Source organism: Chiloscyllium plagiosum, chromosome 18 (genome assembly GCF_004010195.1).
Source record: "Chiloscyllium plagiosum isolate BGI_BamShark_2017 chromosome 18, ASM401019v2, whole genome shotgun sequence".
NCBI classification, from domain to species: Eukaryota; Metazoa; Chordata; class Chondrichthyes; order Orectolobiformes; family Hemiscylliidae; genus Chiloscyllium; species Chiloscyllium plagiosum.
Window position 1 is genome coordinate 69645727 of NC_057727.1, and position 20844 is coordinate 69666570.

General features: G+C 42.1%; 1 protein-coding gene across 1 annotated transcript in view; it reads left to right on the forward strand.

The window, feature by feature from the left end:
- Window positions 1-20844, forward strand: part of itpr1b (inositol 1,4,5-trisphosphate receptor, type 1b) — a 506200-nt gene that overhangs the window by 120527 nt on the left and 364829 nt on the right. The window contains exon 4 of the mRNA XM_043708559.1: window positions 12125-12240. Coding sequence (XP_043564494.1) covers window positions 12125-12240 — 116 coding nt within the window. The remainder of the gene's footprint in view (window positions 1-12124; window positions 12241-20844) is intronic.

The window sequence follows — 20844 nt, forward strand, 5'->3', positions numbered from 1 at the left end:
GCCCTTGTTCTTGCTATGGGTCTGAATTTTGTTATTACCCTTGCCATGTTGGTTGGTTGATCAGTTTTGTGGTTGCTTTTGTTCAAGTTGCTATCTGGTTGTTCTGGGTTACCTTTCTGTACTTACAGATAGGAATTGTCTTAAGTTATTGAATCTAATGCCCATTAAGTAGCAAGCCCCACATACTGCAACCTCACTTACACAGTGCTTTGTCCATTCAAAAGGTGTTTAGTGATACAATATAGGAACTAAAAATGGAATTGGAGAAATTGAGCAGGTCTGGCAGCATTGATGGAGAAAGAAACAGTTACTTTGAGTTCAATATGACTCCTCTGACAGGAGCTGGAAAATGGTAGTTGCACCAAAACTGAAGCAAGCTAGAGGTACAAGACATCATGTTCTGTTTAACACTTCATAGCCTTTAGGACTTAATATTGCGTTCCAGAACTTGAGTCTGACCTCAAACTCCATTTCTCTTGCATTTGCCATCCCTTGGCCCCCCCCCCCCCCCCACCACCACCTCCCAACATCCTCCCCTAGCCTTGTCTGGTTTGTGCCTCAGCAGAGGGGATCTAATTTTGCCTTCCACTTCCACCCATTTTACATCTCTACCACTCTGTGACCAGCATTATCCAGTCTTTGCTCTTGGCGCCCTCACAATCTGTTCCACTCACTCCTCCATCCCCCTCTGTCAACAGCACTTGAAAAACTACCATTTTCCAGCTCCCTTCAGCCCCGAAGAAGGGTCACACTGGACCTCAAACGTTAACTCTGAACGATGAAACAGAGATGCTGCCAGAACTGCTAAACTTCTCTAGCACTTTGATTTTATTTCATATTTCCAGCTCCCGGAGTATTTTCCTTGCATCCTGCTCCCTTCAATTGTCGGCTTGTGACTAAGTTCAACTGCTGCAATGTATTCAGTAGCAAGGTTACAACAACTGAACCAGGCATTTTACAGCAAGTCGTCGATTTGGGAAACTTTTCCATCCTGCATTACATTGAAGAACTTCAATTATAAGTGTTGAATTTTTGAAATTCATTAAAGGTATATAAAGTAATTGTTTCAGAAATCTTTTTAAATTGTCACCCAAGTCTTGTACGGTTAAGCACTTTAATGTAGCAAATACAAATGTTTGAAGGCAACGAATAGTCTCCGCATTATCTGGTAGTAAGGTGATTTATCCACAAGTTGGTCTATAGAGGGGAGGATCCTTTTGAGCAAATGCATCAAGCTTCTACTGAGGTCCCAGCAGCATAAAGGGTGCAGAATGTGGTTTTAAAATGCTGGCCATGTGCTGCTTTAGCTGAATTTGACTTTCAATACTTCATTAATTGGTTTCATTTGAGTTTTATTTGAATTGCTAGGCCTTGGTGGTTGTTTGACACAGCTTTGTCAGCCTGGTGCATATTGCTGTGGTTAAGCATCCTATCTAAAGTTCAGTGATCAAATCTGCTTTTGATCCTGATTGGCACTCGGGCTGACTTGAGACGTGGGTTAGTCTAATTTCTGCCCTGGCTTTTGGTTTTGCACTTGACCTTATTTGGTAAGGTTGCTGCAGTCAGAGCTCCAAAAGGATTTCCAGTAAAACGGTTGGAACGATTCTCCCACAATTGGCTGTGCAATTATCAGCTTGCACAAGGAGGATAGTGGAGATGGTGCCAGTAATCTGGTACAGGAATGAGATGAGTTTGTAAACTGAGTTTTAAGCAGCATTAGGTACCCAGGCAGGTCATTCTCGCTGTTATCCTTCATCAGCCTAAATCTGGAAAGGCCCCATTGACCGGAATTTAAAACCACTTCGTCTCTGTTGGAGAAAACTTTCTTTTGTTTTGTACAACTTTTCAGTAAATATTATTCTGGGCAATGTTGGTGGTGTTGGGATAGCTCCATCCAACCACCTTCCTGGGAAGAAAACCATTGCTTATTGGCACTTTTTTTTTTAGATTAGTGTTAGCAGGAGCATCAATTAGTTTAATTTTCATCATGTTATATTCTCCCTATGTGAGATTTTCTCTAAATCTCGTATAATTCCAACATTCAAGTTAGGGCTATTGATTTATTGTGGTTGACCAACTGAGGTTATTCATTCAGGCCAGTAACACTAGTCCTTTCAATTTTACTGAATTATTGAAGATGTTGCAAAGGTATCCCATTCATCCACTAAAGCTGTAGAGCAGAAAGAAGACTTGCATTTGTATAGCACCTTTCACCACCTCGTGACTTTCCAAACTTGTTTACAGCCTTTTGAAGTACTCCTGAAGTGTAGTCACTGCTGTAATACAGAAAACATTAGCAGTCAACTTGTACACCGAAAAGTCCCACAAACAGCAATGAGAGGATAATTAAATATATTTTTGAGTTGATTTGTAGAATGATTTGGTTGGAGACCAGGAAACCTCCCCCACTCCTGAAATTGCTTCAGTCTTTTGCACCCTCCTGAGACGGTTAACATTCTGGTGCAACACTGCCTTGCTACAGTACTAGAGCTTCGATTACGTGCTCAATCTGTCAAGAGAGGCTTGAACCCACAATAATCTGACTCACAGGCTACTACTAACCCACGTTCCTGTTCCATCTTGACAACTCTCTCATTTTGGGCTCTGATGTCAAAAATGCAAAACATTGCACGGGCTAATTATAGAATTTAACTTGGGAAGCAGTTTCTTAGTCATGGGCCTCTTTTGGGTCTGTATCAAACTATCTGAAGTCGTCGTGTTCATTTTTTAAAAAAAAAAGTTTCTAGGTTGGCGTACATGGGAGATTGGCTGCCTTGAATTTTGTTCATTCTGTCTGCTGTATGTTTAACTTCTTGCAGTGAGCTCTTGTTTTCTTTCCAAATTGGCCTTGTTTGGATCCAGTCCAAGATTCTTCTTTCCCCCCAAAGGCACTATTATCTTCTCTGCAGTAACTTTGAAAGCCTACAGCTGATGCTTCACGATGGTGAAACGTCAAATGTAACTTTCTGTCTGCTGTATGTTTAACTTCTTGCAGTGAGCTCATGTTTTCTTTCCAAATTGGCCTTGTTTGGATCCAGTCCAAGATTCTTCTTTTTCCCCCCAAAGGCACTATTATCTTCTCTGCAGTAACTTTGAAAGTCTACAGCTGATGCTTCACGATGGTGAAACGTCAAATGTAACTTCCTGTGGCTTGGTTGCAAATAGAGGAGAGGTGGAGAAAATCTGACTTGTTTGCTCAGTTGGTTTCTTTTACGCGTGTGGAAGATTTCTTGTGGGAGAAGCACACTTGGATCCATAAACAAAAAGCTTCCAAATCTGTCATGTCACCTCAAAAGTACCTTGACTGTTCTCTGGGAACAGGAGCAGACCTCATTCATGATAAATGAGTGACACAGAGAATGACCGCTTCAAACTTCCCACTGAACCAATTTGTTGCTCTGTTACAAAGATCAGTGAAACAAAGGTAGCCAAAGTCCACTCATCGTGCTCTTATTTACCTCGAATGGCGAAGGTGTTTATCATGGGCACATGGGTGTCTGAGCAGAGCACCTGTTGCACACAGGAGAGTATTCAGCTGAAAATTTGAGTTTGGGAAGAGTTGTTGGGTCAGGATTACCTTGCTTTGTGTTGCCTCTGAACTTCTGAACATGTGCACCATTTTAAATATTTTGAAAATAATCAGAAATAACAGTTGATACATTCTAAAAACTTAACTGTAAAGTGCTGCCTAGTCAATGTAATGTGCCCATAATTTTGTACTAAAACTACAACTGGGCAATTTCTATAGGCTGTTTTACAATCTACTATAACTCCCCCTCCCACTCTGCCAAGCATGTGCAAGTCCTGGGCTGCTCCTACTGCCAAATCCTAGCCACCTGACACCTGGAGGAAGAGCACCTCCATCTTCTGCCTTAGAACCATCCAACCACATGGCATCAATGTAAACTTCACCAGTTTCCTCATCTCCCTCACCTACGCCCCCCCACCTCATCCCAGATCCAACCCTCCAACTCAGCATCGCCCTCTTGACCTGTCCATCTTCATTCCAACCTATCACCACTACCCCCACTTGCATCTACCTATTGCTTTCCCAGCTACCCTGATGGAGGGCCTATGCCCGAAATGTCAACTGTCCTCTTCTGATGCTGCCTGACCTGCTTTGCTTTTCCAGCATCACACTTTTCAACTCTGATCTCTAGCATCTGCAGTCCTCGCTTTTTCTCCGTTTTAAAATTATAATTCACACAGTTGCCAAGATTTGATCTCTCTCAGTAATACTCCATCGTAACAGATTTGTAAGTGCACATTTGGAACTACTTCAGAGTCTTCATGCTTGGGACAGACAGCCCTGGCTCCAAAGCCTTGGCGTAACCCTGGGATGTCATACAGCACAAACAGACTCTTTGGTCCAACCAATCTATGCCAACCATGTTCCTAAACTAAACTAGTTTCACCTGCTTGTGCTTGGCCCACATCTCTCCAAACATTTCTTCTTTATGAACTTATCCAAATGTCTTCTAAATGTTGTAACTTTGCAGTTACTACTCCCTCTGCCAGTTCATTCCACACGCAAGCTACCCTGTGAAAATAGTTGTCCTTAGAGTCCTTTTTTTTTTTAAATCTATTTCCTCTCCTCTTAAAAATGTCTTGAAGTGGTTTTGAACTTGCCCATCCAAGGGAAAAGACCCTTGTCATTCACTTTGTCTATTCCCCTCAAATAATGCCAGTCTAAAGTAAACTGTAATAAGTGTGACAGTGTCCTGGCACTGGAATAATTCTAGCTCCTCCTCCACCCCTGCTTTTAGCTAGCTCCTGATTACTTGAAATATTGACAGATAGAAGAATTGGAATATTTTCAGTTCACAAACAGTGATGGAGAAACTCCAGGGTCTGGTAGCATCTGTGGGAGGGGGGGATAAACGGTTGATGTTTTGAATATAGAGTCCTCTGTTAGCTCAGGGTCAAGTCTGCTTCTTCCTCCACAGATATTAACAGATCAGCTGAGTTTCTCCAGTACTTTGTATTTAAGATTTCAGCACCTTCAGTATTTTGCTTTTATTTTATTTTGTTTTAAGGTTTGCTGAATATATAGAGCTATTAAGATTATAGTCAATTCTCTCCCTTTATCCCTGTGTCTCAGATTCTGATAACTCTGGTCACCTTTGACATTTCTCATCCCAATTACTTGTGTATTTGTGTTAAAGCATGTGCTTGTTACATTCCTGCTTTGCAATGTATGCTGTACTTTGAAAGTGAGGAATTGGCTGCCAAGCACTAGATTTCAGATGTCACAGGGTGTGATGTCAATGCAAGTTATGGTGAACTTTTTTGTCACAATCTTTCAAATCAAGCTTGGCCTTGCTAAGCGCTCTGGGCTCAGAGCATTACGTGTAATTTCAAAGTTGTTAACTGCACAAGGTGGCTTTGGGGAGGCGATGGTCGAGTGGCATTATTGCTAGACTGTCAATCTGGAGATTTAGGTCATGTTATGTGGATCCTGCCACGGCAGACGGTGAACTTCAAATTCGGTAAAAATCTGTATTTAAAGCCCATCAATCCATTGATTATCCAAAAAATCTATCTGGCTCACTAATGTCCCTCAGGGAAGGAAGCTTACCATTCTTACTTTGGTCGGACCTGTATGTAACTCTAGATCTACAGATGATTAGATTCTAGATTAGATTAGATTCCCTACAGTGTGGAAACAGGCCCTCTGGCCCAACAAGTCATGCCGACCCTCTGAAGAGTAACCCACCTAGACCCATTCCCCTCCATTTACCCCTGACTAATGGACTTAAACTATGGGCAATTTAGCATTTAGTTCACCTGACCTGCACATCTTTTTGGAATGTGGGAGGAAGCCCACGCAGATACATGCAAACTCCATACAAACAGTGGCCCAAGGTGGGAATCAAACCTGGGTTCCTGGCACTGAGGCAGCAGGGCTAACTACTGAACCACTGTGCCTCTTTAACTGTCCTTTGGGTAACTAGGGATGGGCAATAAATGCTGACCTAGCCAGCAACGCCTTCATTCTGTGAATGAATGAAACAAAAGGCTATGATAATGAGCCCATCATGCAAACACTAATTTATTGGTTACTCTTCAGAAGATTTAAGATGTAATGTTTTAAAAATCTAGTAGCTGGTTATATCAAGCACAATGATTATTAAAATCTTCTCTACAAGGTGAGGCCATGAATTCGGGTGGGGAAGGGAGGAGTATAATGGAGGGGATAAAGGGTTCCATTGATACTGTAGTATAGGTCTCATTGCGTTAGAGCTTCATTTGGTTATGATGCTGGAAAAGTTGTGCTGCCGAGTAGTAGGCCCAGTTCTTAGAGTTTGCGTCAGTGCAAAAGTTACAAAGCCCAGTATAAAACCTGAGACTAACCGTGCTCCAGTGCATTGATTAGGAGGTTCATCACCTCGAGGGGTAGTGAACCTTTTTTTTTGGCTGCACTGTTGGTTCTCCTCTCTTTTGGCAAAACTAATAATCTTCACCCTCACTTAGGAAGGTAAATAGAGCCTCTGCTGAAAGTGTCAGTGAAAAGATGGTATGTTGTCATGACCAGTGCACAGATGCACACCCCTCTCTCTCCCTCTCTCTCTCTCTCTCTATGCTGAGCCACAGCTGATGCTATGTTTAGTTTCAATGTAACAGCCTAGACAGCCAGCTAATGTACAAGTGAGCTGCTGCTGGCAAGTGTGATCTCAGTATTTGGGTGAGAACATGATCTGCCCAACATGTTGGTCTTTGGAGCACGATAGTGAGAATCTTCTCCTGTGGGTTGGAAGAACTCAGTAATGGACTAAATATTTCCAACATGAGTACAACCGCAACAAAAATGTCCAAGAATAAAACTGTATTTGAAATTAGATCAATATCGATGTGTGAGCATCTTTTCCACTGCAGAAGTTGAGTTTTCTCCAACCTCGTCAGGGGAAATGTGGAGATAAATTGGTGTCCCTTCTTTTGTGGATTTTGACAATTCATGTCAGCAGAAGTAATCTCACACTGGGACCTAGGCTGTGAGCACTGGTCAGCTATTCAGCTGTGCAAGCTGTCATGGCTTAATCTTGCTTTTACAACTCACTGGATCGTGCACCCTTCACATCCATTTACAACAACCACTGTCCTTTTGGCTGGCTTCCTCCCATTATCTTTTGTGATAATGGTTAATGTTAAAACAGCATGTTAGCTGTAGCTCGATTTTAATTCCTAGCCTTCCAACTGTATTAGTGGACTACCTTTTGCCTAATACCTGTTCTGTTAATGTCATCTTTCCCAAAGAGAGTAACATTGCGCATCTGCATTGGAACATTCAGCTCCCTCAACTGAAGCTGAGCAGATTGGGAGACCAGGACATTTTGATTTGTCAGTATGTTGGAACTTAATCACAAATGGAATGGGTCACATCGGTGGCTCCACAATCAGGAAAACTGCATTGCACTTCACACAGTAAAGTTTGTAGAGACGCAGAACACATAGTGAAGAATGTGGGGTGGTTTTACACCTTGTGCAGGGAATACCATTCAGGTGATGGTCACAAGAAAAAATCAGGGTCAAGAATTTTGCAAAAGTTTCCCTTCTGTAGTTTTAAACTGATACCTGAACCCACCCCCTTGACCGCTTGGACATGTACATGTCAGTTCTTAGACCAGTTTCACAGACTGCAGTTTCACAGCAAAACTTTGATAAACCTGTGCCCTCTTAACACCTTTTGCAAGTGTTGTGCAAACTATAAGTCTGCCTTGCTTTCACTTCTGTCAATGTGTCACATCTGATACTATTGGATGGAATTGGTCAGTGCCGCACTCGTGGTTGTGTTGGGAGCCTTGCGCTACCCTGCTGCTCTCCTCTCTGCCTTCCTCACTTCCCCATACCTTCATCGTGTCATTGCCTTCCCTTTGCTTAACTGCTTCCATGTGGGGGAGGGTTGAAAGTTGTGTTGGGAAGCCTGAAATTAGTGGAAGACCTTGAATTCTGGTGATAGCGATGTCCCTTTGCCTGTCAAATTAGGTGCCATGTAAAGGAACCATTGAAGAATGGTAGAGAACACTGGAAACACTCCTCAGTACTTGCTGTTAAGTCAGGAGGATTTTAAAATACTCATGCATTAATCAAATAAATAAAATGCAAGAGGTGGCAAATGAGAATTTGCAAGCATAATTGTCCCAGCATGATTTCACTTTGACATTTTTAAATGTCAAGTACACAAGTGACATCTTCCATTTAAGGCCACATCTGGAAAAAGATAGTGACTGATGTGCATTATTCCATCCTCTACACCTGTGGGAACTAATGGAGCAGGAGAGTGATTCTGCACAAAATGATGGTTCCTGGTATATTGTAAACCATTGATTATGTGGTGTAGCAACTTCCAGAATGCTGTTGACGAAGGGGTATTGTGGCTTTACTCACTCTATTGTAATTTATCCTCTGGGACAAATGCCTTGACTTCCTGAAAGACTCCTGTAGAGGTCCATTTGCAATCTCCTTACCTCCCATTGGGCGAACTTGCAGTTCTGTTTGCATCTGTATCTTACAGTATAGCTCACACTGAGGAATGCTAATGTTGACGTAAAATAGAGGGTGTGATAAATGGTGAAAAAGTCATCATAGTATTGTAACCTTATTTATTCATTGTACTGCATTAGCACAAGCATACATATTCTGACATGTTTATAGACTTAAATTTAAGTTGAAAGCCCTCTCTTTTTAAGAGAGAACTCTGTTCCCTTGCGAAATGTGCTATAGGGATCTTCCCAGTCCAGCTTTGAAATGATCCCAGGGATTATTGGCATCATCCACAATTCTGATCTTATGCTCTGTACTCTCCTTAAGTGTTTTGGAATCATTGACCAAGGCATCCAGATCTTTTGAGACCGCTCTTGCATCAATCTGTTCCCACCTATCAGAATGTCCTTTGCCCCCTGTCTGTCTCTACCTGCTTCCCTCAGTATTATCCACAGACATTGGGTTAACTTTCATGCACTGAAGATCTCTCGCTCTCGCGCTCGCGCTCGCGCTCTCGCTCTCGCTCTCTCTCTCGCTCTCTTTCCCTTGATCACTTTGTTTCAGTAACTCCCATGCTTCCTTCCCAACCTCTGCTTTATCCTGAAATTTTAACCTCAGCTAAAATTTCAGGAAGTTTGAAGCTATTGTGTAATTTTAAACTAAATTTCCCAATGGGTCAGTGAAGGAATCAAGTAATGTCCCTGTTGGTCCCATCAGAGGGTCACATCAAGCTGTTCCTTACCAGACTAGTCTTTAGCCCTTCCTTAAATCTGTCTCTGACTCAACCAGACTGTTGGCACTGGGAGAAAGTGTGGATTGCAAATGCTGGAAATTGGAGTAGAGCGTGTGGAGCTGGAAAAGCACAGTAGGTCAGGTAGCATCTGAGGAGCAGGAGAATCAACGTTTCAGGCAGTAGCCCTTCATCAGGGCTTAACAAAAGTAAGGAACAGCCTTGACTTCAAAGGTTGAAGTGAGTAGTGCTTTCAGATGACATTTGTTTTAAATGCATAGCTCTGAAAGTTACTGGAATGGCTGTGATTTGTATATATATCACTTGTAGACTGGGCAGAGAGCACACCAGTGCCATGGGTAAGCAACAGACAGCAGCTAGTTTCAGATGATACAGCTTGAATTGTGCTGTACTGAAATGCTGTTGTGACTTTGAAAGGAAAGCTTGTGCATGAACAAGCCATATGTAGGCTGGCTGGCTGGTATGGCCTCCCTACACTTCCAGTGGCCAGCTGACATCACAGATTATGGCTGTGCGTGTGAGGAGTCCATTTTGGCATTATTCTCTACTGGAACAGCCTGTGATCTTAGCAGTGTAGAGAGAGGCCATTTGGTCCATCAAGTCTGGCCTGACCCTCCCAAGAGCATTCCACCTAGACCCTACTGTATCCTCCTCACCCCACTATTACCATGGCCAATCCACCTAGCCTACACATGTCTGGACACTACAGGACAACTTAGCACAGCCAGTCCACCACTGCACATCTTTGGACTGTGGGAGGAAATTGGAGAACCCAGTGGAAACTCACACAGAAATGGCAGAACGTGCAAATCCCACACAGATGGTCGCCCAAAGCTGGAATTAAACTCTATTGCTGGTTGCTAACCAGTGTGCTGCCTGAATGTGAGGGGAACCAGGAAATGGGAAGACCAAGGAATTGGGAAAGTTAATCACACACCACCCAGGTTATAGTCCAACAGGTTTATTTGGGAGCACTAGCTTTCGAAGTGCAGCTCCTTCATCAGGTGGTTGTGGAGTATAAGGTGGGAGGGTGTCACTCATCTTAATGAGGTAAATCTGTTCTTGGAATTCATGTAAATGTGGAAATGATCTTAAATAAGATTACAAAAATGAAAGTGCTAGATAAATTTAAAAATATCCTACAACTGAGACTTGTTTTATGGCACACACAACATCCACTACACCAAAGTGCTCATGTCAGTTGTAACAGGACCTGGATAATATCCAATGGTGAACTTTAAGTGCAAGATGACACTCGTGTTTGGCAAACACTGGATAGTCCCCATCTCAAATAAGAGAAACCAATTCACTTTCTGCAATGGCACAGCTTTCACTGTTTTCACCCCACCTCCAACAGTGGCATTGAGAAAGACCAGCGTTTAACTAAGCAGCCATTACGAATACCATGGCCATGAGAATAGGATGCAGACTAAGCCTTTGCATGGTTCACATCCTGACGACTCCAACATCAATGGGAGTCTCAGTCGGACTGAGATCAAATACTACTTAGATGATCATGGCCACATCAACATTGAAAGTGTTTGACCCCATCTAGGTCAAAATGGTTTATTTTGATTGGTAGTGCAGGCAGTGGACCAAGAATCATTCCTCCATCAAGTTGAAGCACTGATCATATGGCTTTGTTTGTGTTGCCAGTCTCCCAAGAAGGTGGTAAAAATATTGAAATTGATCTCTGAATTCCTGTGATAGGAAGGGAGAAAGAACAGATTCCTGCAGGAAGTGCTTGCATGGGGGTATTGAGTAAAGATAGTACTGTTCTCAGTGGTTCCAGTATTTGATCAAATAGCTTTTCTATGTTCGCCGCCCAGGATGCAGGCATGGGGAAAAAGTCCCAAAAGTTGTGGAGCCACGGCCAGCTATTTAGGTCTCTGTCATGTATGTATTTGTTCAGAAAAGGAAGATAATATTTAATGCCTTAAGAAACGGACCAGCATACTTCCAGATTGATTGATAATTACAGATTGTTGATGTGTATTTGTCTGTGTTCCCTATTTATGCACTCGATAGAGTTTATAGCTTTTTTTTGGTGGGGGTGGGGGGGGGGGAAGGAAACATTCATCACAGCTGAAGGCTATTATAGGGAAAATGCATTTTTTAATATAGAGGCCCAAATCTTGCTGCCATAAAAAGGATTATGACTGCACAGTAACCTTAGCATATTTTGATTGTATTTGGATTGCTGTGTGAAACTTGGAATAAAGCTGCTTTACGTGCTGCAGTTGTACAAGAGTAGCTGGAGGATGGGAGATTAATGACACCATGTTTTGCTCCTTCTTTGAATATAGTCCAAAAGAACTGTTTTGCTTTCAGTTTGAGAACCTTTTTTACCCATCTGACTGCAGTTGGTTCATGAGTTTTCATCAAGTTCTCGAAGGCAACAGTGCTCAGAAAATCTTTCTAATAAGAAATGTCCATCGGCAATGCACCTTTCAGCGAAGCGGAGGATGGAAGCTGGGGCGATAGTAGAAATTTCAAGCTACTTGCACTCGCCTAGGTTTGTGAGATCCTGAATATTTTGAACAATCGTCTCCCATTGAGAGACAATCAGGGTTCAGATGCGCAATACTGTGCTCTTCAACCAACGTAGGCTATGCTGATTTCCATCCAGAACATAGCAGTTGTGAGTTGGTACTGAACTAGTCTTTGTTTTGGTGTCTTGTATTTAGGATCCACACTGGTCAGTGTTCAGAGTACAAGGGAAATTACCTCTAGTTACTGGCACAGGTCTGAAATGTGAGCAATTAATCAACATTCCTTATTTTTGATTGTGGTTTCGGTGGATGTTTAAATGTGCATTTTAAGACATTTGCATTTCTGAAAATGGTAAGCTTCTCATTATTAATGTTTGTTTTTCTTTTTGTTTTCCTCTAGACTGTCTCTTTAAGCTATGCCCCATGAACCGATACTCTGCTCAGAAACAGTTCTGGAAAGCAGCTAAGCCTGGGGGCAATACAACTACAGATGCAGTGCTGCTCAATAAGCTACACGTAAGTAGAACATATAAAATATATTTGTATTGCCTTTTGGAAGCTGTGGGACTGATTTTAATATGCCAGCTCCTTGCTCTAAATCAAGATTACAACAACTTGAGGGCTTTCATTTTTGCAGGGTATATTTTAAAAGGGATTTCAATTCAAAGGTTTGAATACAAAAATCCAAACATTGTAGAGTGTGATATTAAAAGATCATTGTATTGTCTGAGGGTCCAAATTCCTAAACAATAAGCAGGTACCTTCTGGCTAAACCATAAGCTGCCATGGCCCTGTTTTGAAAGTGTCCTGGCCAGTGCTCACTGCTCAGCCAGCACCACAGAAACACCTGAATGATCACTGTGGGAACTTGCTGTACACACGCTGGCTGCTACATCACCACTGTTACAACTGTGACAACACTCAGTGTCTTTAATTGACTGAAAAGTGCTTTGGGGGGGGGGGGGGTCCTGAGATTGTGAAATACACCATTTTTAGGGGAGGTGATGGCCTAGTGGTGTTATTGTTACACTATTAATCCAGAGATCCAACTCTGGGGGCACAGGTTCAAATCCTGTCACAGCAGATGGCAGAATTTGAATTCAATAAAAAGCTGGAATTAAGAGTCAATTGATGGCTATGAATCTATTGTTAGGAAAACCCCATCTGGTTCACTAATGTCCTTCAGCGAAGGAAACTGCCATTCTTGCCTGGCCTAGCCTACATGTGACTCCAGACCCACAGCAATGTGATGGATTCTTAACTACCTTCTGGGTGAGCAATATGTGTTGGCCAAGCAGCACCCCCATCCCGTGAATGAATAAACCAAAAAAATTTAAGTGCAAATGCTTTCTTGAGCAGCATCTTTTCCATCTTTCACAACTCTGTCAAAAATTCATCTGGAAATTACTGCAAACATTCCCACTCCTAATCAAATTGATTCAAATTAGAGGGTTCACTGGTTTATTGTGTTTAAATTGCGTGGTGATGGGGTGAGTTTGAGTTGTTTTGACATGCACAGTTTTTAATGGATGGCTGGTCGATGAAGTGATAACTGAGACTGGTCAGCTCCAGCAGACTGTACTTCTGAAGGTGCAAAGACATCACCAACCTTCCCACTCCACCACTGATCACAATTCATAACCACCATCACAGCACACCATTCCCCTTTTCCCAGTGGGAAGTTGTCTCCTCTTGGTGTCATGCTGATGATGACTCCTGCTCTCTACATCTTGATTTTGATTCTGATTGGCCAAGTCATTGACTGTATTTAAGACTGGTAAATAGGGTCTTGATTAGTCAGGGAATCAAGAGCAAAAGGTAGAAGGCAGAAGAATGGAGCTGAGAAGCATATTATCTAGTCTGAATGGTAAAGAAAAGTTGTACTTGGATTGTTGATTTCTCTACTTCCTGATGCTACCTGGCTTGCTGTGCTGTCTAGTCTCCTGGTCGACTTAGGATTCCAGCATCTGCAGCTTTTTTTTCCTCTAGATCGAATGGTGGAGCAGACCAAATGGGCTGAATGGTCTAATGCTGCTTCTATAGCTTATGGTCTCATGATTGGTTTATGCAATCAACAAATTGTTTCTGGGATTTCTTCAACCCCATCATCCCTTACTCCCCCATGCACTGCTTGAACAAAATAGTAGTATAAATACAAATCTCAATGAGTTTAAGTAAGTTGTTCACACATCATGTCATTTAAAGCAATCGCCTTCTGATTTTTTTTTTAAATCCGTGATTGAAAGATAATTAAGAAACATTTTGGGCTTTACATCACTCTTGATATTCTCTTGTGCAATTTGACCACTCAAACTTTGAATGATTTCTTTGATTACATGCAGTTGTTTAGGAATTCTCCATGTGAGCATACACTATGCACTTTTCTCCTGAAAAGCAGTTAGTTTTCTCCTCACTTATGATGATCAGAAGTTACAGATGTAAGTTTCTCTAAAGAGCCAGCTTTTTGATGGCAATTGTATTCCATGTCAGGTGTGCCATAGATTTACCTGGGAATGCAGGTTGCTTTGCCAGTGATTGTTACAAAACACCAAATTTCCTTCTGGTCCTTTAAGTCTTGCTAACCTGTTCTGTGAAATGTCAATGCGAGTTCCAATTTTCTGTGCAAGTGGAAGCAAGAAAGCATTTTGAAATGTCTGGCATCGTGCAGTTAATGATGAGAAATGAAAATGTCTGCTGTCCCACATATGTACTTCTGCTGGCACAGTAACCTCTTCCATAGTGTCCCCATACTTGTCTGCCTCCTACCTGCCCATCCCAGAAACATCTCCCACTATCTCTATGCACCTCTGCTTTTCAGACTGCACCTTTTCTCTCCCTTTTACGCTCTCTTGGGGGTGGACAGAATAAATGCTGGGTGCAGAAAAGATCAGCTTACCTCCTGAGCCCAAGGCCATGATTTTGTTTGACCAGTCCTTGTAATCTATTTTGTGAGGACGCAATAACCACAGGACCAGGTTACTGCTCCCAACCAAGGTTGTAAGCAGTTTGCAGTCCCACCTTCAAGATGATCTGTTTGGAACACCTTTCCAGTTGCTTACAGCTGGATGCATAACAATGAGCTCGAATTATCAGAGTAGTATCTGTTGTATTCATGAAGCAAGTAGCCATTGGAAAACAGCTATGTGAAGAGTGAGAAAGAGACACCATGGATCAACTGGGAATGAATGGCAAGTGCAGGCCTTATTTGTGTGCCCATTCCCAAGAATGCTTTAAAAATTACGGATATAATTGTCCTTCATTAATACAGTAGGTTGAAAGCCTGGTGATTTAGTCAAGAGTCTTGTTCCGGCTTCTGGCTCAGCAGTAGTGTCCTTCTGCAGAATTCTTTGGGCAAGGTGAGAGCCTTCATTGATGTTCAGTAGTTTGGTCCTCGGCCTGCTAATCCCTCACTAACCCATCATACTCCTTTGGCTGATGGTGGGAATGTGAGTACAAAAACAAACCGAATGTTGTAGATTTTTTTTGTTTCAGAATTTCTCTTGCAATGACAGAACAAATATGTAGTTTGAAACATTCCCTGACCTTCCCCACTTCTACACACAAGCCAAGTCTACTAGCTGGGTTTGTACAAAGTGCATTTATTATCACCAGTGTGAGCAATTGGTGTGCAATTTTAAAACAAAAGGCTTCCCTGTTAATTTAATTGATGTACTATTGGATTAGCTTGACATTGCACTCAACAACCCTGTTGTATTTCGTATGTGAATGTGTGAACCTGTTAGCTCTCATTGATATCATTTCCTAAAAAAAACATCCTTGACTTCAAGCACTTATTTGTTTAGAGTTAATGGGGGAGATTTCATTCTCCTAGTAACTGAGAAGGGGAAGAGCAAACCTGTTGGAGAGGCAGAGTTCTGAAACATTGGAACAGGAACATCCCATTCTGCCCCAGAGTGTGTTTGACAAATTGGTTTGATTAATAGCTCTGCTTAGCTCCAATCCCTTTTTCGCCCCCCCCTTTTGCTCTGTACCCTTTTGATCCCTTTACCTAGTGAAACATCAATCGAGCTCCAGTCAGGAGAATGAAAATTGAGTCAGTGTGCAGTGCTTTTGTTGAATTCCTGATTTTCACCACTTTTTATTTTGCTGCGGGAGCAAAATGCTTGCAGATTTCATTCCTCACTTGGTCTAGTTATAAAGGTACCGCCGCCTCGTTCTGAGAATTTGATTTGAGACTTCAAAAATAGGTAAGGTGGACAAAGAAGTACTGTTCCCATCAGCTGACCCAGATGACAAAATGTTAGGGTTTTGGGCAAGATTGCAAAAAAAATACGAGGCTACACGTGTTTCACAAGGCTAGTGATAGTGACCTGAGACTTGCTACCTATGATGGTGATGGAAGAGATTGTCTAAGATTCCAAAATGAAATCAGATGTGCCCTTGGGGGGAAATAAACCCCAACGACAGAGTTGGGAAAGGGGACAGACTGGATAGTTGGAGCATCAAGTGTGGTGCTGGAAAAGCATAGTCGGTCAGCAGCATCCAAGGAGCAGGAGAATTGGAGAGCTGATATGGACTCAATAGACCAGATATCGTTTTTTATGATGAGAGTGAGATACCGGAGGCAAAAAAAATCTATCTCCCCAATAGAATGATTTGTGTCTTAAACATTTCAACTGGATCACCCCTAAGCCATCTAACCTCTTAGGCAGTTTCAATTGGAAACTGGATATGTCAGTGCTTTTTGTTCCAAATAAAATCCATCAGTGGAAGTTTTGTTTATAAGCAGACTTTTTATTCCACGTTTGTAAGAGTCAGATTTTATGCCTGTGACCTATTGGCACCACAGCTTCTCCTCCTCTCTATCAAAAGTACAAAAGAAATTCGCCCTGACTGGGAAAGCTAAAGACCGTAACGAAACTGGAGACTTTGACTAGAGGGCATCAGTGTTCCGATTGCTGTACCCCTGCTTGCTTTGTGTATTTCAATTGGAGTGTATGCACTGCGTTTCAATAAACTTTACAATCTTGTTCAAGAATGTCTTGATACTCTACCCACTGTTTGTACTGAAGCACATCAGCTGCGGTCTCATAATCTTGGAGGATTTCCCGTTGCTGTCAGAAAATAAATATTCAAGAACAGATCGACTTTTCCAAGAACATGTTATGACTAATTATCTTGGTTGGCAAAGATATTGACTTTTTAAAATTTGGGATAATTTCAGTACTGATGCTGATTTACATAGTGCATGCTGCTTTTAAAGTCTAAATCAGATTTTTGTTTTAATCTGTTGAGGGTTAGGAGAGGATCTATCCTGTCTGGTTCATTTGTCCTCTTTGGTTACAAACAGTCATAGTCATACCCTTCAGTCCAACAAGTTCCAGGCCAACCATAATCCCAAAATAAACTAGCTTGTACATCTCTCCAAACATATTTTTTTTAAGATGGAGATTCCCTACAGTGTGGAAACAGGCCCTTTTGGCCCAACCAGTCCACACCGATCCTCCGAAGAGTAACCCACCCAGACCTATTTCCCTCTAATTTCTCGTTAAAATTATCCAAATGGCTTTTAAATGTTGTAAGTCTACCTGTGTCCACCATTTCCTCCAAGTTCATTCCACACATGAACCACTCCTAAACTCTTAAAAATTGCTCCTTGGGTCTTTTTTTATTAAAAAAAAACCTTCCACTTCCCTCATTAAAAATAAGTCCCGTAGTCTTGAAATCCCACACCCTAGGGAAAAGCCACCTGCCATTCACCTTATCCATACCACTCATGATTTATAAACTGTCAGGTCACCCCTCAATCTCCTATGTTCCAGTGAAGAGAGTCCCAACCTATCCAGCTGCTGCTTATAACTCAAATCTTCCGTTCCCAGCAACATCCTAGTAAATCTTTTCTGAACCATCTCCAGCTTAATAATATCCTTCCTATAATACAAGGTGACCAGAACTGGACACAGTAGTCCAGAAGAGGCCTCAGCAACATGTTGAGTTTGTACAGAAAGTCCCAACTCCTGTCCCCTAAGGCGTGAGCAATGAAGACAAGCCTGCCAAACGGCACCTTAACCTTGTCTACACTTAATGCAAACCCCGAAGTCTCGGTTCTACAATGCTAACTAAGGCCCAATGTTAACTTGCACCGCACTACTCACTGGTACATAATGTGAGGTCATACATCCATAGGCTAATCCAACATGTGCAGTTTTTACTTTTAATAATCTCTAGTTGCGACTGCATTGTGCAGTAAGAATACTTACTTGTGCTCTCCAAATGGGGAAGTCAGAAGGGCAGATCCTGCAGTGCCATGCTTTTCTGTGGCTATAGAATGTCACTTAGTGGTTTTGCAGATTTATTTATGTAGGTGAATTTCAGTTGACCACCTTTTGGGCTTTGTTCGCATGATTCCATCAAGCTTCCAGCCAATACTGGGATTTAAATAGTTCTTTCCCTGTTGGAGACAGCCCCCACTATCACCACTAGCACCACCCCACCTTCCAAAATCGAGAAATTTTGGTAACTTGGGCTAAACCCTGACTGGAGATTTATTCTGAAACTGTCAATGTAACTCAAGATTAGGTTCTGTCTGCACAGTGCACAGCTGCGTACATTGCAGTACAGCTCCAGACTGAAGGATGATATTGCCCTTTGATGTTGGAATTTGGGGCAAGGTTTATCTTTGCATTCCAACAGTACTATCGCCTGACCAGCTTGAACTCTTGCTAGTGTAAGGAGCTTAATAGTGTTGCTGTTAAAGGGGTGATTGACTGTTGAAGCAGTGGTGTGCTGTTCAGGTTTGCAAAAGGAATTCAGATGAAATGTTTACTCCCAGCACATTTGGGAGCTGAGCCCTGGCTTTTATTCACCCTTTTTATGTGTAAAGAATAATACAGTGACGTTTGAGAGAGGAATACATGAAGAGATTCCTATTGAACTGACTGTCTTACATTGTAGGAACTTGGTGTGAGCAAATAGACTGTGTTTCCAACCCTTGCAGCGGTGACTATACTTTAAAAATACTGCAGGAGCTGGGAAAGGTTTTGGCACATCATGTCACCACATCCCCACAAATTTTGTATACCAGTGAAATTGTCACTGGACAAACTATCCAGAACGCCTGACTTCTCATCTGGGGGCAAGAGTTTGAATTCCACTGTGGTAGTTTGTGAAAGTTTTCAATTGAATAAAAGAAATTGAATGGAAACAAAAAACTAGTCTCAAGGCAACCATGTAACCACTCTCTCAATTTATAAACTGAGGACTGGGAAGCTTTTAAAGAACAACAGAGGATAACTAAGAAGGAAATACACAGAGAAAAAATGAGATATGAAGGTAAACTGGCCAAAAATATAAAGGAGGACAGTAAAAGCTTTGTTAGGTATGTGAAAGGAAAGAAAATGGTGATGACTAAAATTGGGCCCTTGAAGACAAACGGGTGAATATATTACGGGGAACAAAAATGGCAGAAGAGTTGAATTGGTACTTCAGATCTGTGTTCACTGGGGAAGACACAAGCAATCTCCCTGAGGTAACAATGGCTGAAGGACCTGAACTTAAGGGAATTTATATTTGCCAGGAAATGGTGTTGGAGAGACTGATCAGCCTTCAGATATAAAAGTCCCCGGGACCTGATGGTCTACATCCCAAGGTACTGAAGGGGGTGGCTCTAGAAATCGTGGATGCATTGGTGATCATTTTCCAATATTCTATAGATTCAGGATCAGTTCCTGCAGATTGGAGGGTGGCTAATGTTGTCCCACTTTTTAGGAACGGTGGGAGAGAGAAAGCAGGAAATTATAGACCAGTTAGTCTGACCTCAGTGGTGGGAAAGATGCTGGAGTCAATTATAAAGGATGAAATTACGACACATTTGGATAGTTGTAACAGGATAGGTCAGAGTCAGCATGGATTTATGAAGGAGAAATCATGCTTGACTAATCTTCTGGATTTTCTTTGAGGATGTAACTCTGAAGATGGACAAGGGAGATTCAGTGGATGTAGTGTACCTGGACTTTCAGAAAGCCTTTGATAAAGTCCCACATAGGAGGTTAGTGAGCAAAATACTGACTTGGATTGAACATTGGTTGGCTGACCAGAAACAAAGTAGTGATAAATGGCTCCCTTTCAGAATGGCAGGTGGTGACCAGTGGGGTACTGCAGGGATCAGTGCTGGGACCACAGCTTTTTACAATATACATTAATGATGGTATTAAAAGTAATATTAGCAAATTTGCTAATGATACAAAGCTGGGTGGCAGGGTGAAATGTTAGGAGATTACAGGGTGACCTGGACAGGCTAGGTGAGTGGACTCATGCATGGTAGGTGCAGTTTAATGTGGATAAATGTGTGGTTATCCACTTAGGCAGATTACTACCTAAATGGAGTCAAGTTAGGTAAAGGGGCAGTAGAACGAGATCTAGGTGTTCTTGTACATCAGTCAATGAAAGCAAATATGCAGGTACAGCAGGCAGTGAAGAAAGCTAGTAGCTTGCTGGCCTTCATAAGAGGAATTGAGTATAGAAGCAAAGGGGTTCTTCAGCTGTACAGGGCCCTGGTGAGACCGCACCTGGAATATTGTGTGCAGTTTTGGCCTCCAAATTTGAGGAAAGACATGCTGGCTATTGAGGGAGTGCAGCGTAGGTTCACGAGGTCAATTCCTGGAATGGCGGGACTATCTTATTGAAAGATTGGACCGACTGGGCTTGTATACCCTTGAGTTTAGAAGGCTGAGAGGGGATCTGATTGAGACTTATAAGATTATTAAAGGATTGGACACTCTGGAGGCAGGAAACATGTTTCTGCTGATGGGTGAGTCCCGAACCAGAGGACAGAGTTTAAAAATAAGGGGTAGGCCATTTAGAACAGAGTTGAGGAGAAATGTCTTCACCCAGAGAGTGGTGAGTGGTGTGGAATGCTCTGCCCCAGAAGACAGTGGAGGCCAAGTCTCTGGATACTTTCAAGAAAGAGTTCATAAGGATAGTGGAATCAAGAGTTATGGGGATAAGGCAGGAACAGGATACTGATTGAGGATGATCAGCCATGATCATAATGAATGGTGGTGCTGGCTCAAAGGGCAGAATGGCCTACTCCTGCACCTATTGTCTATATAAAAATATCCAATCTATATCCAATCTGGATCGCTAATGTCCTTTTCAGAA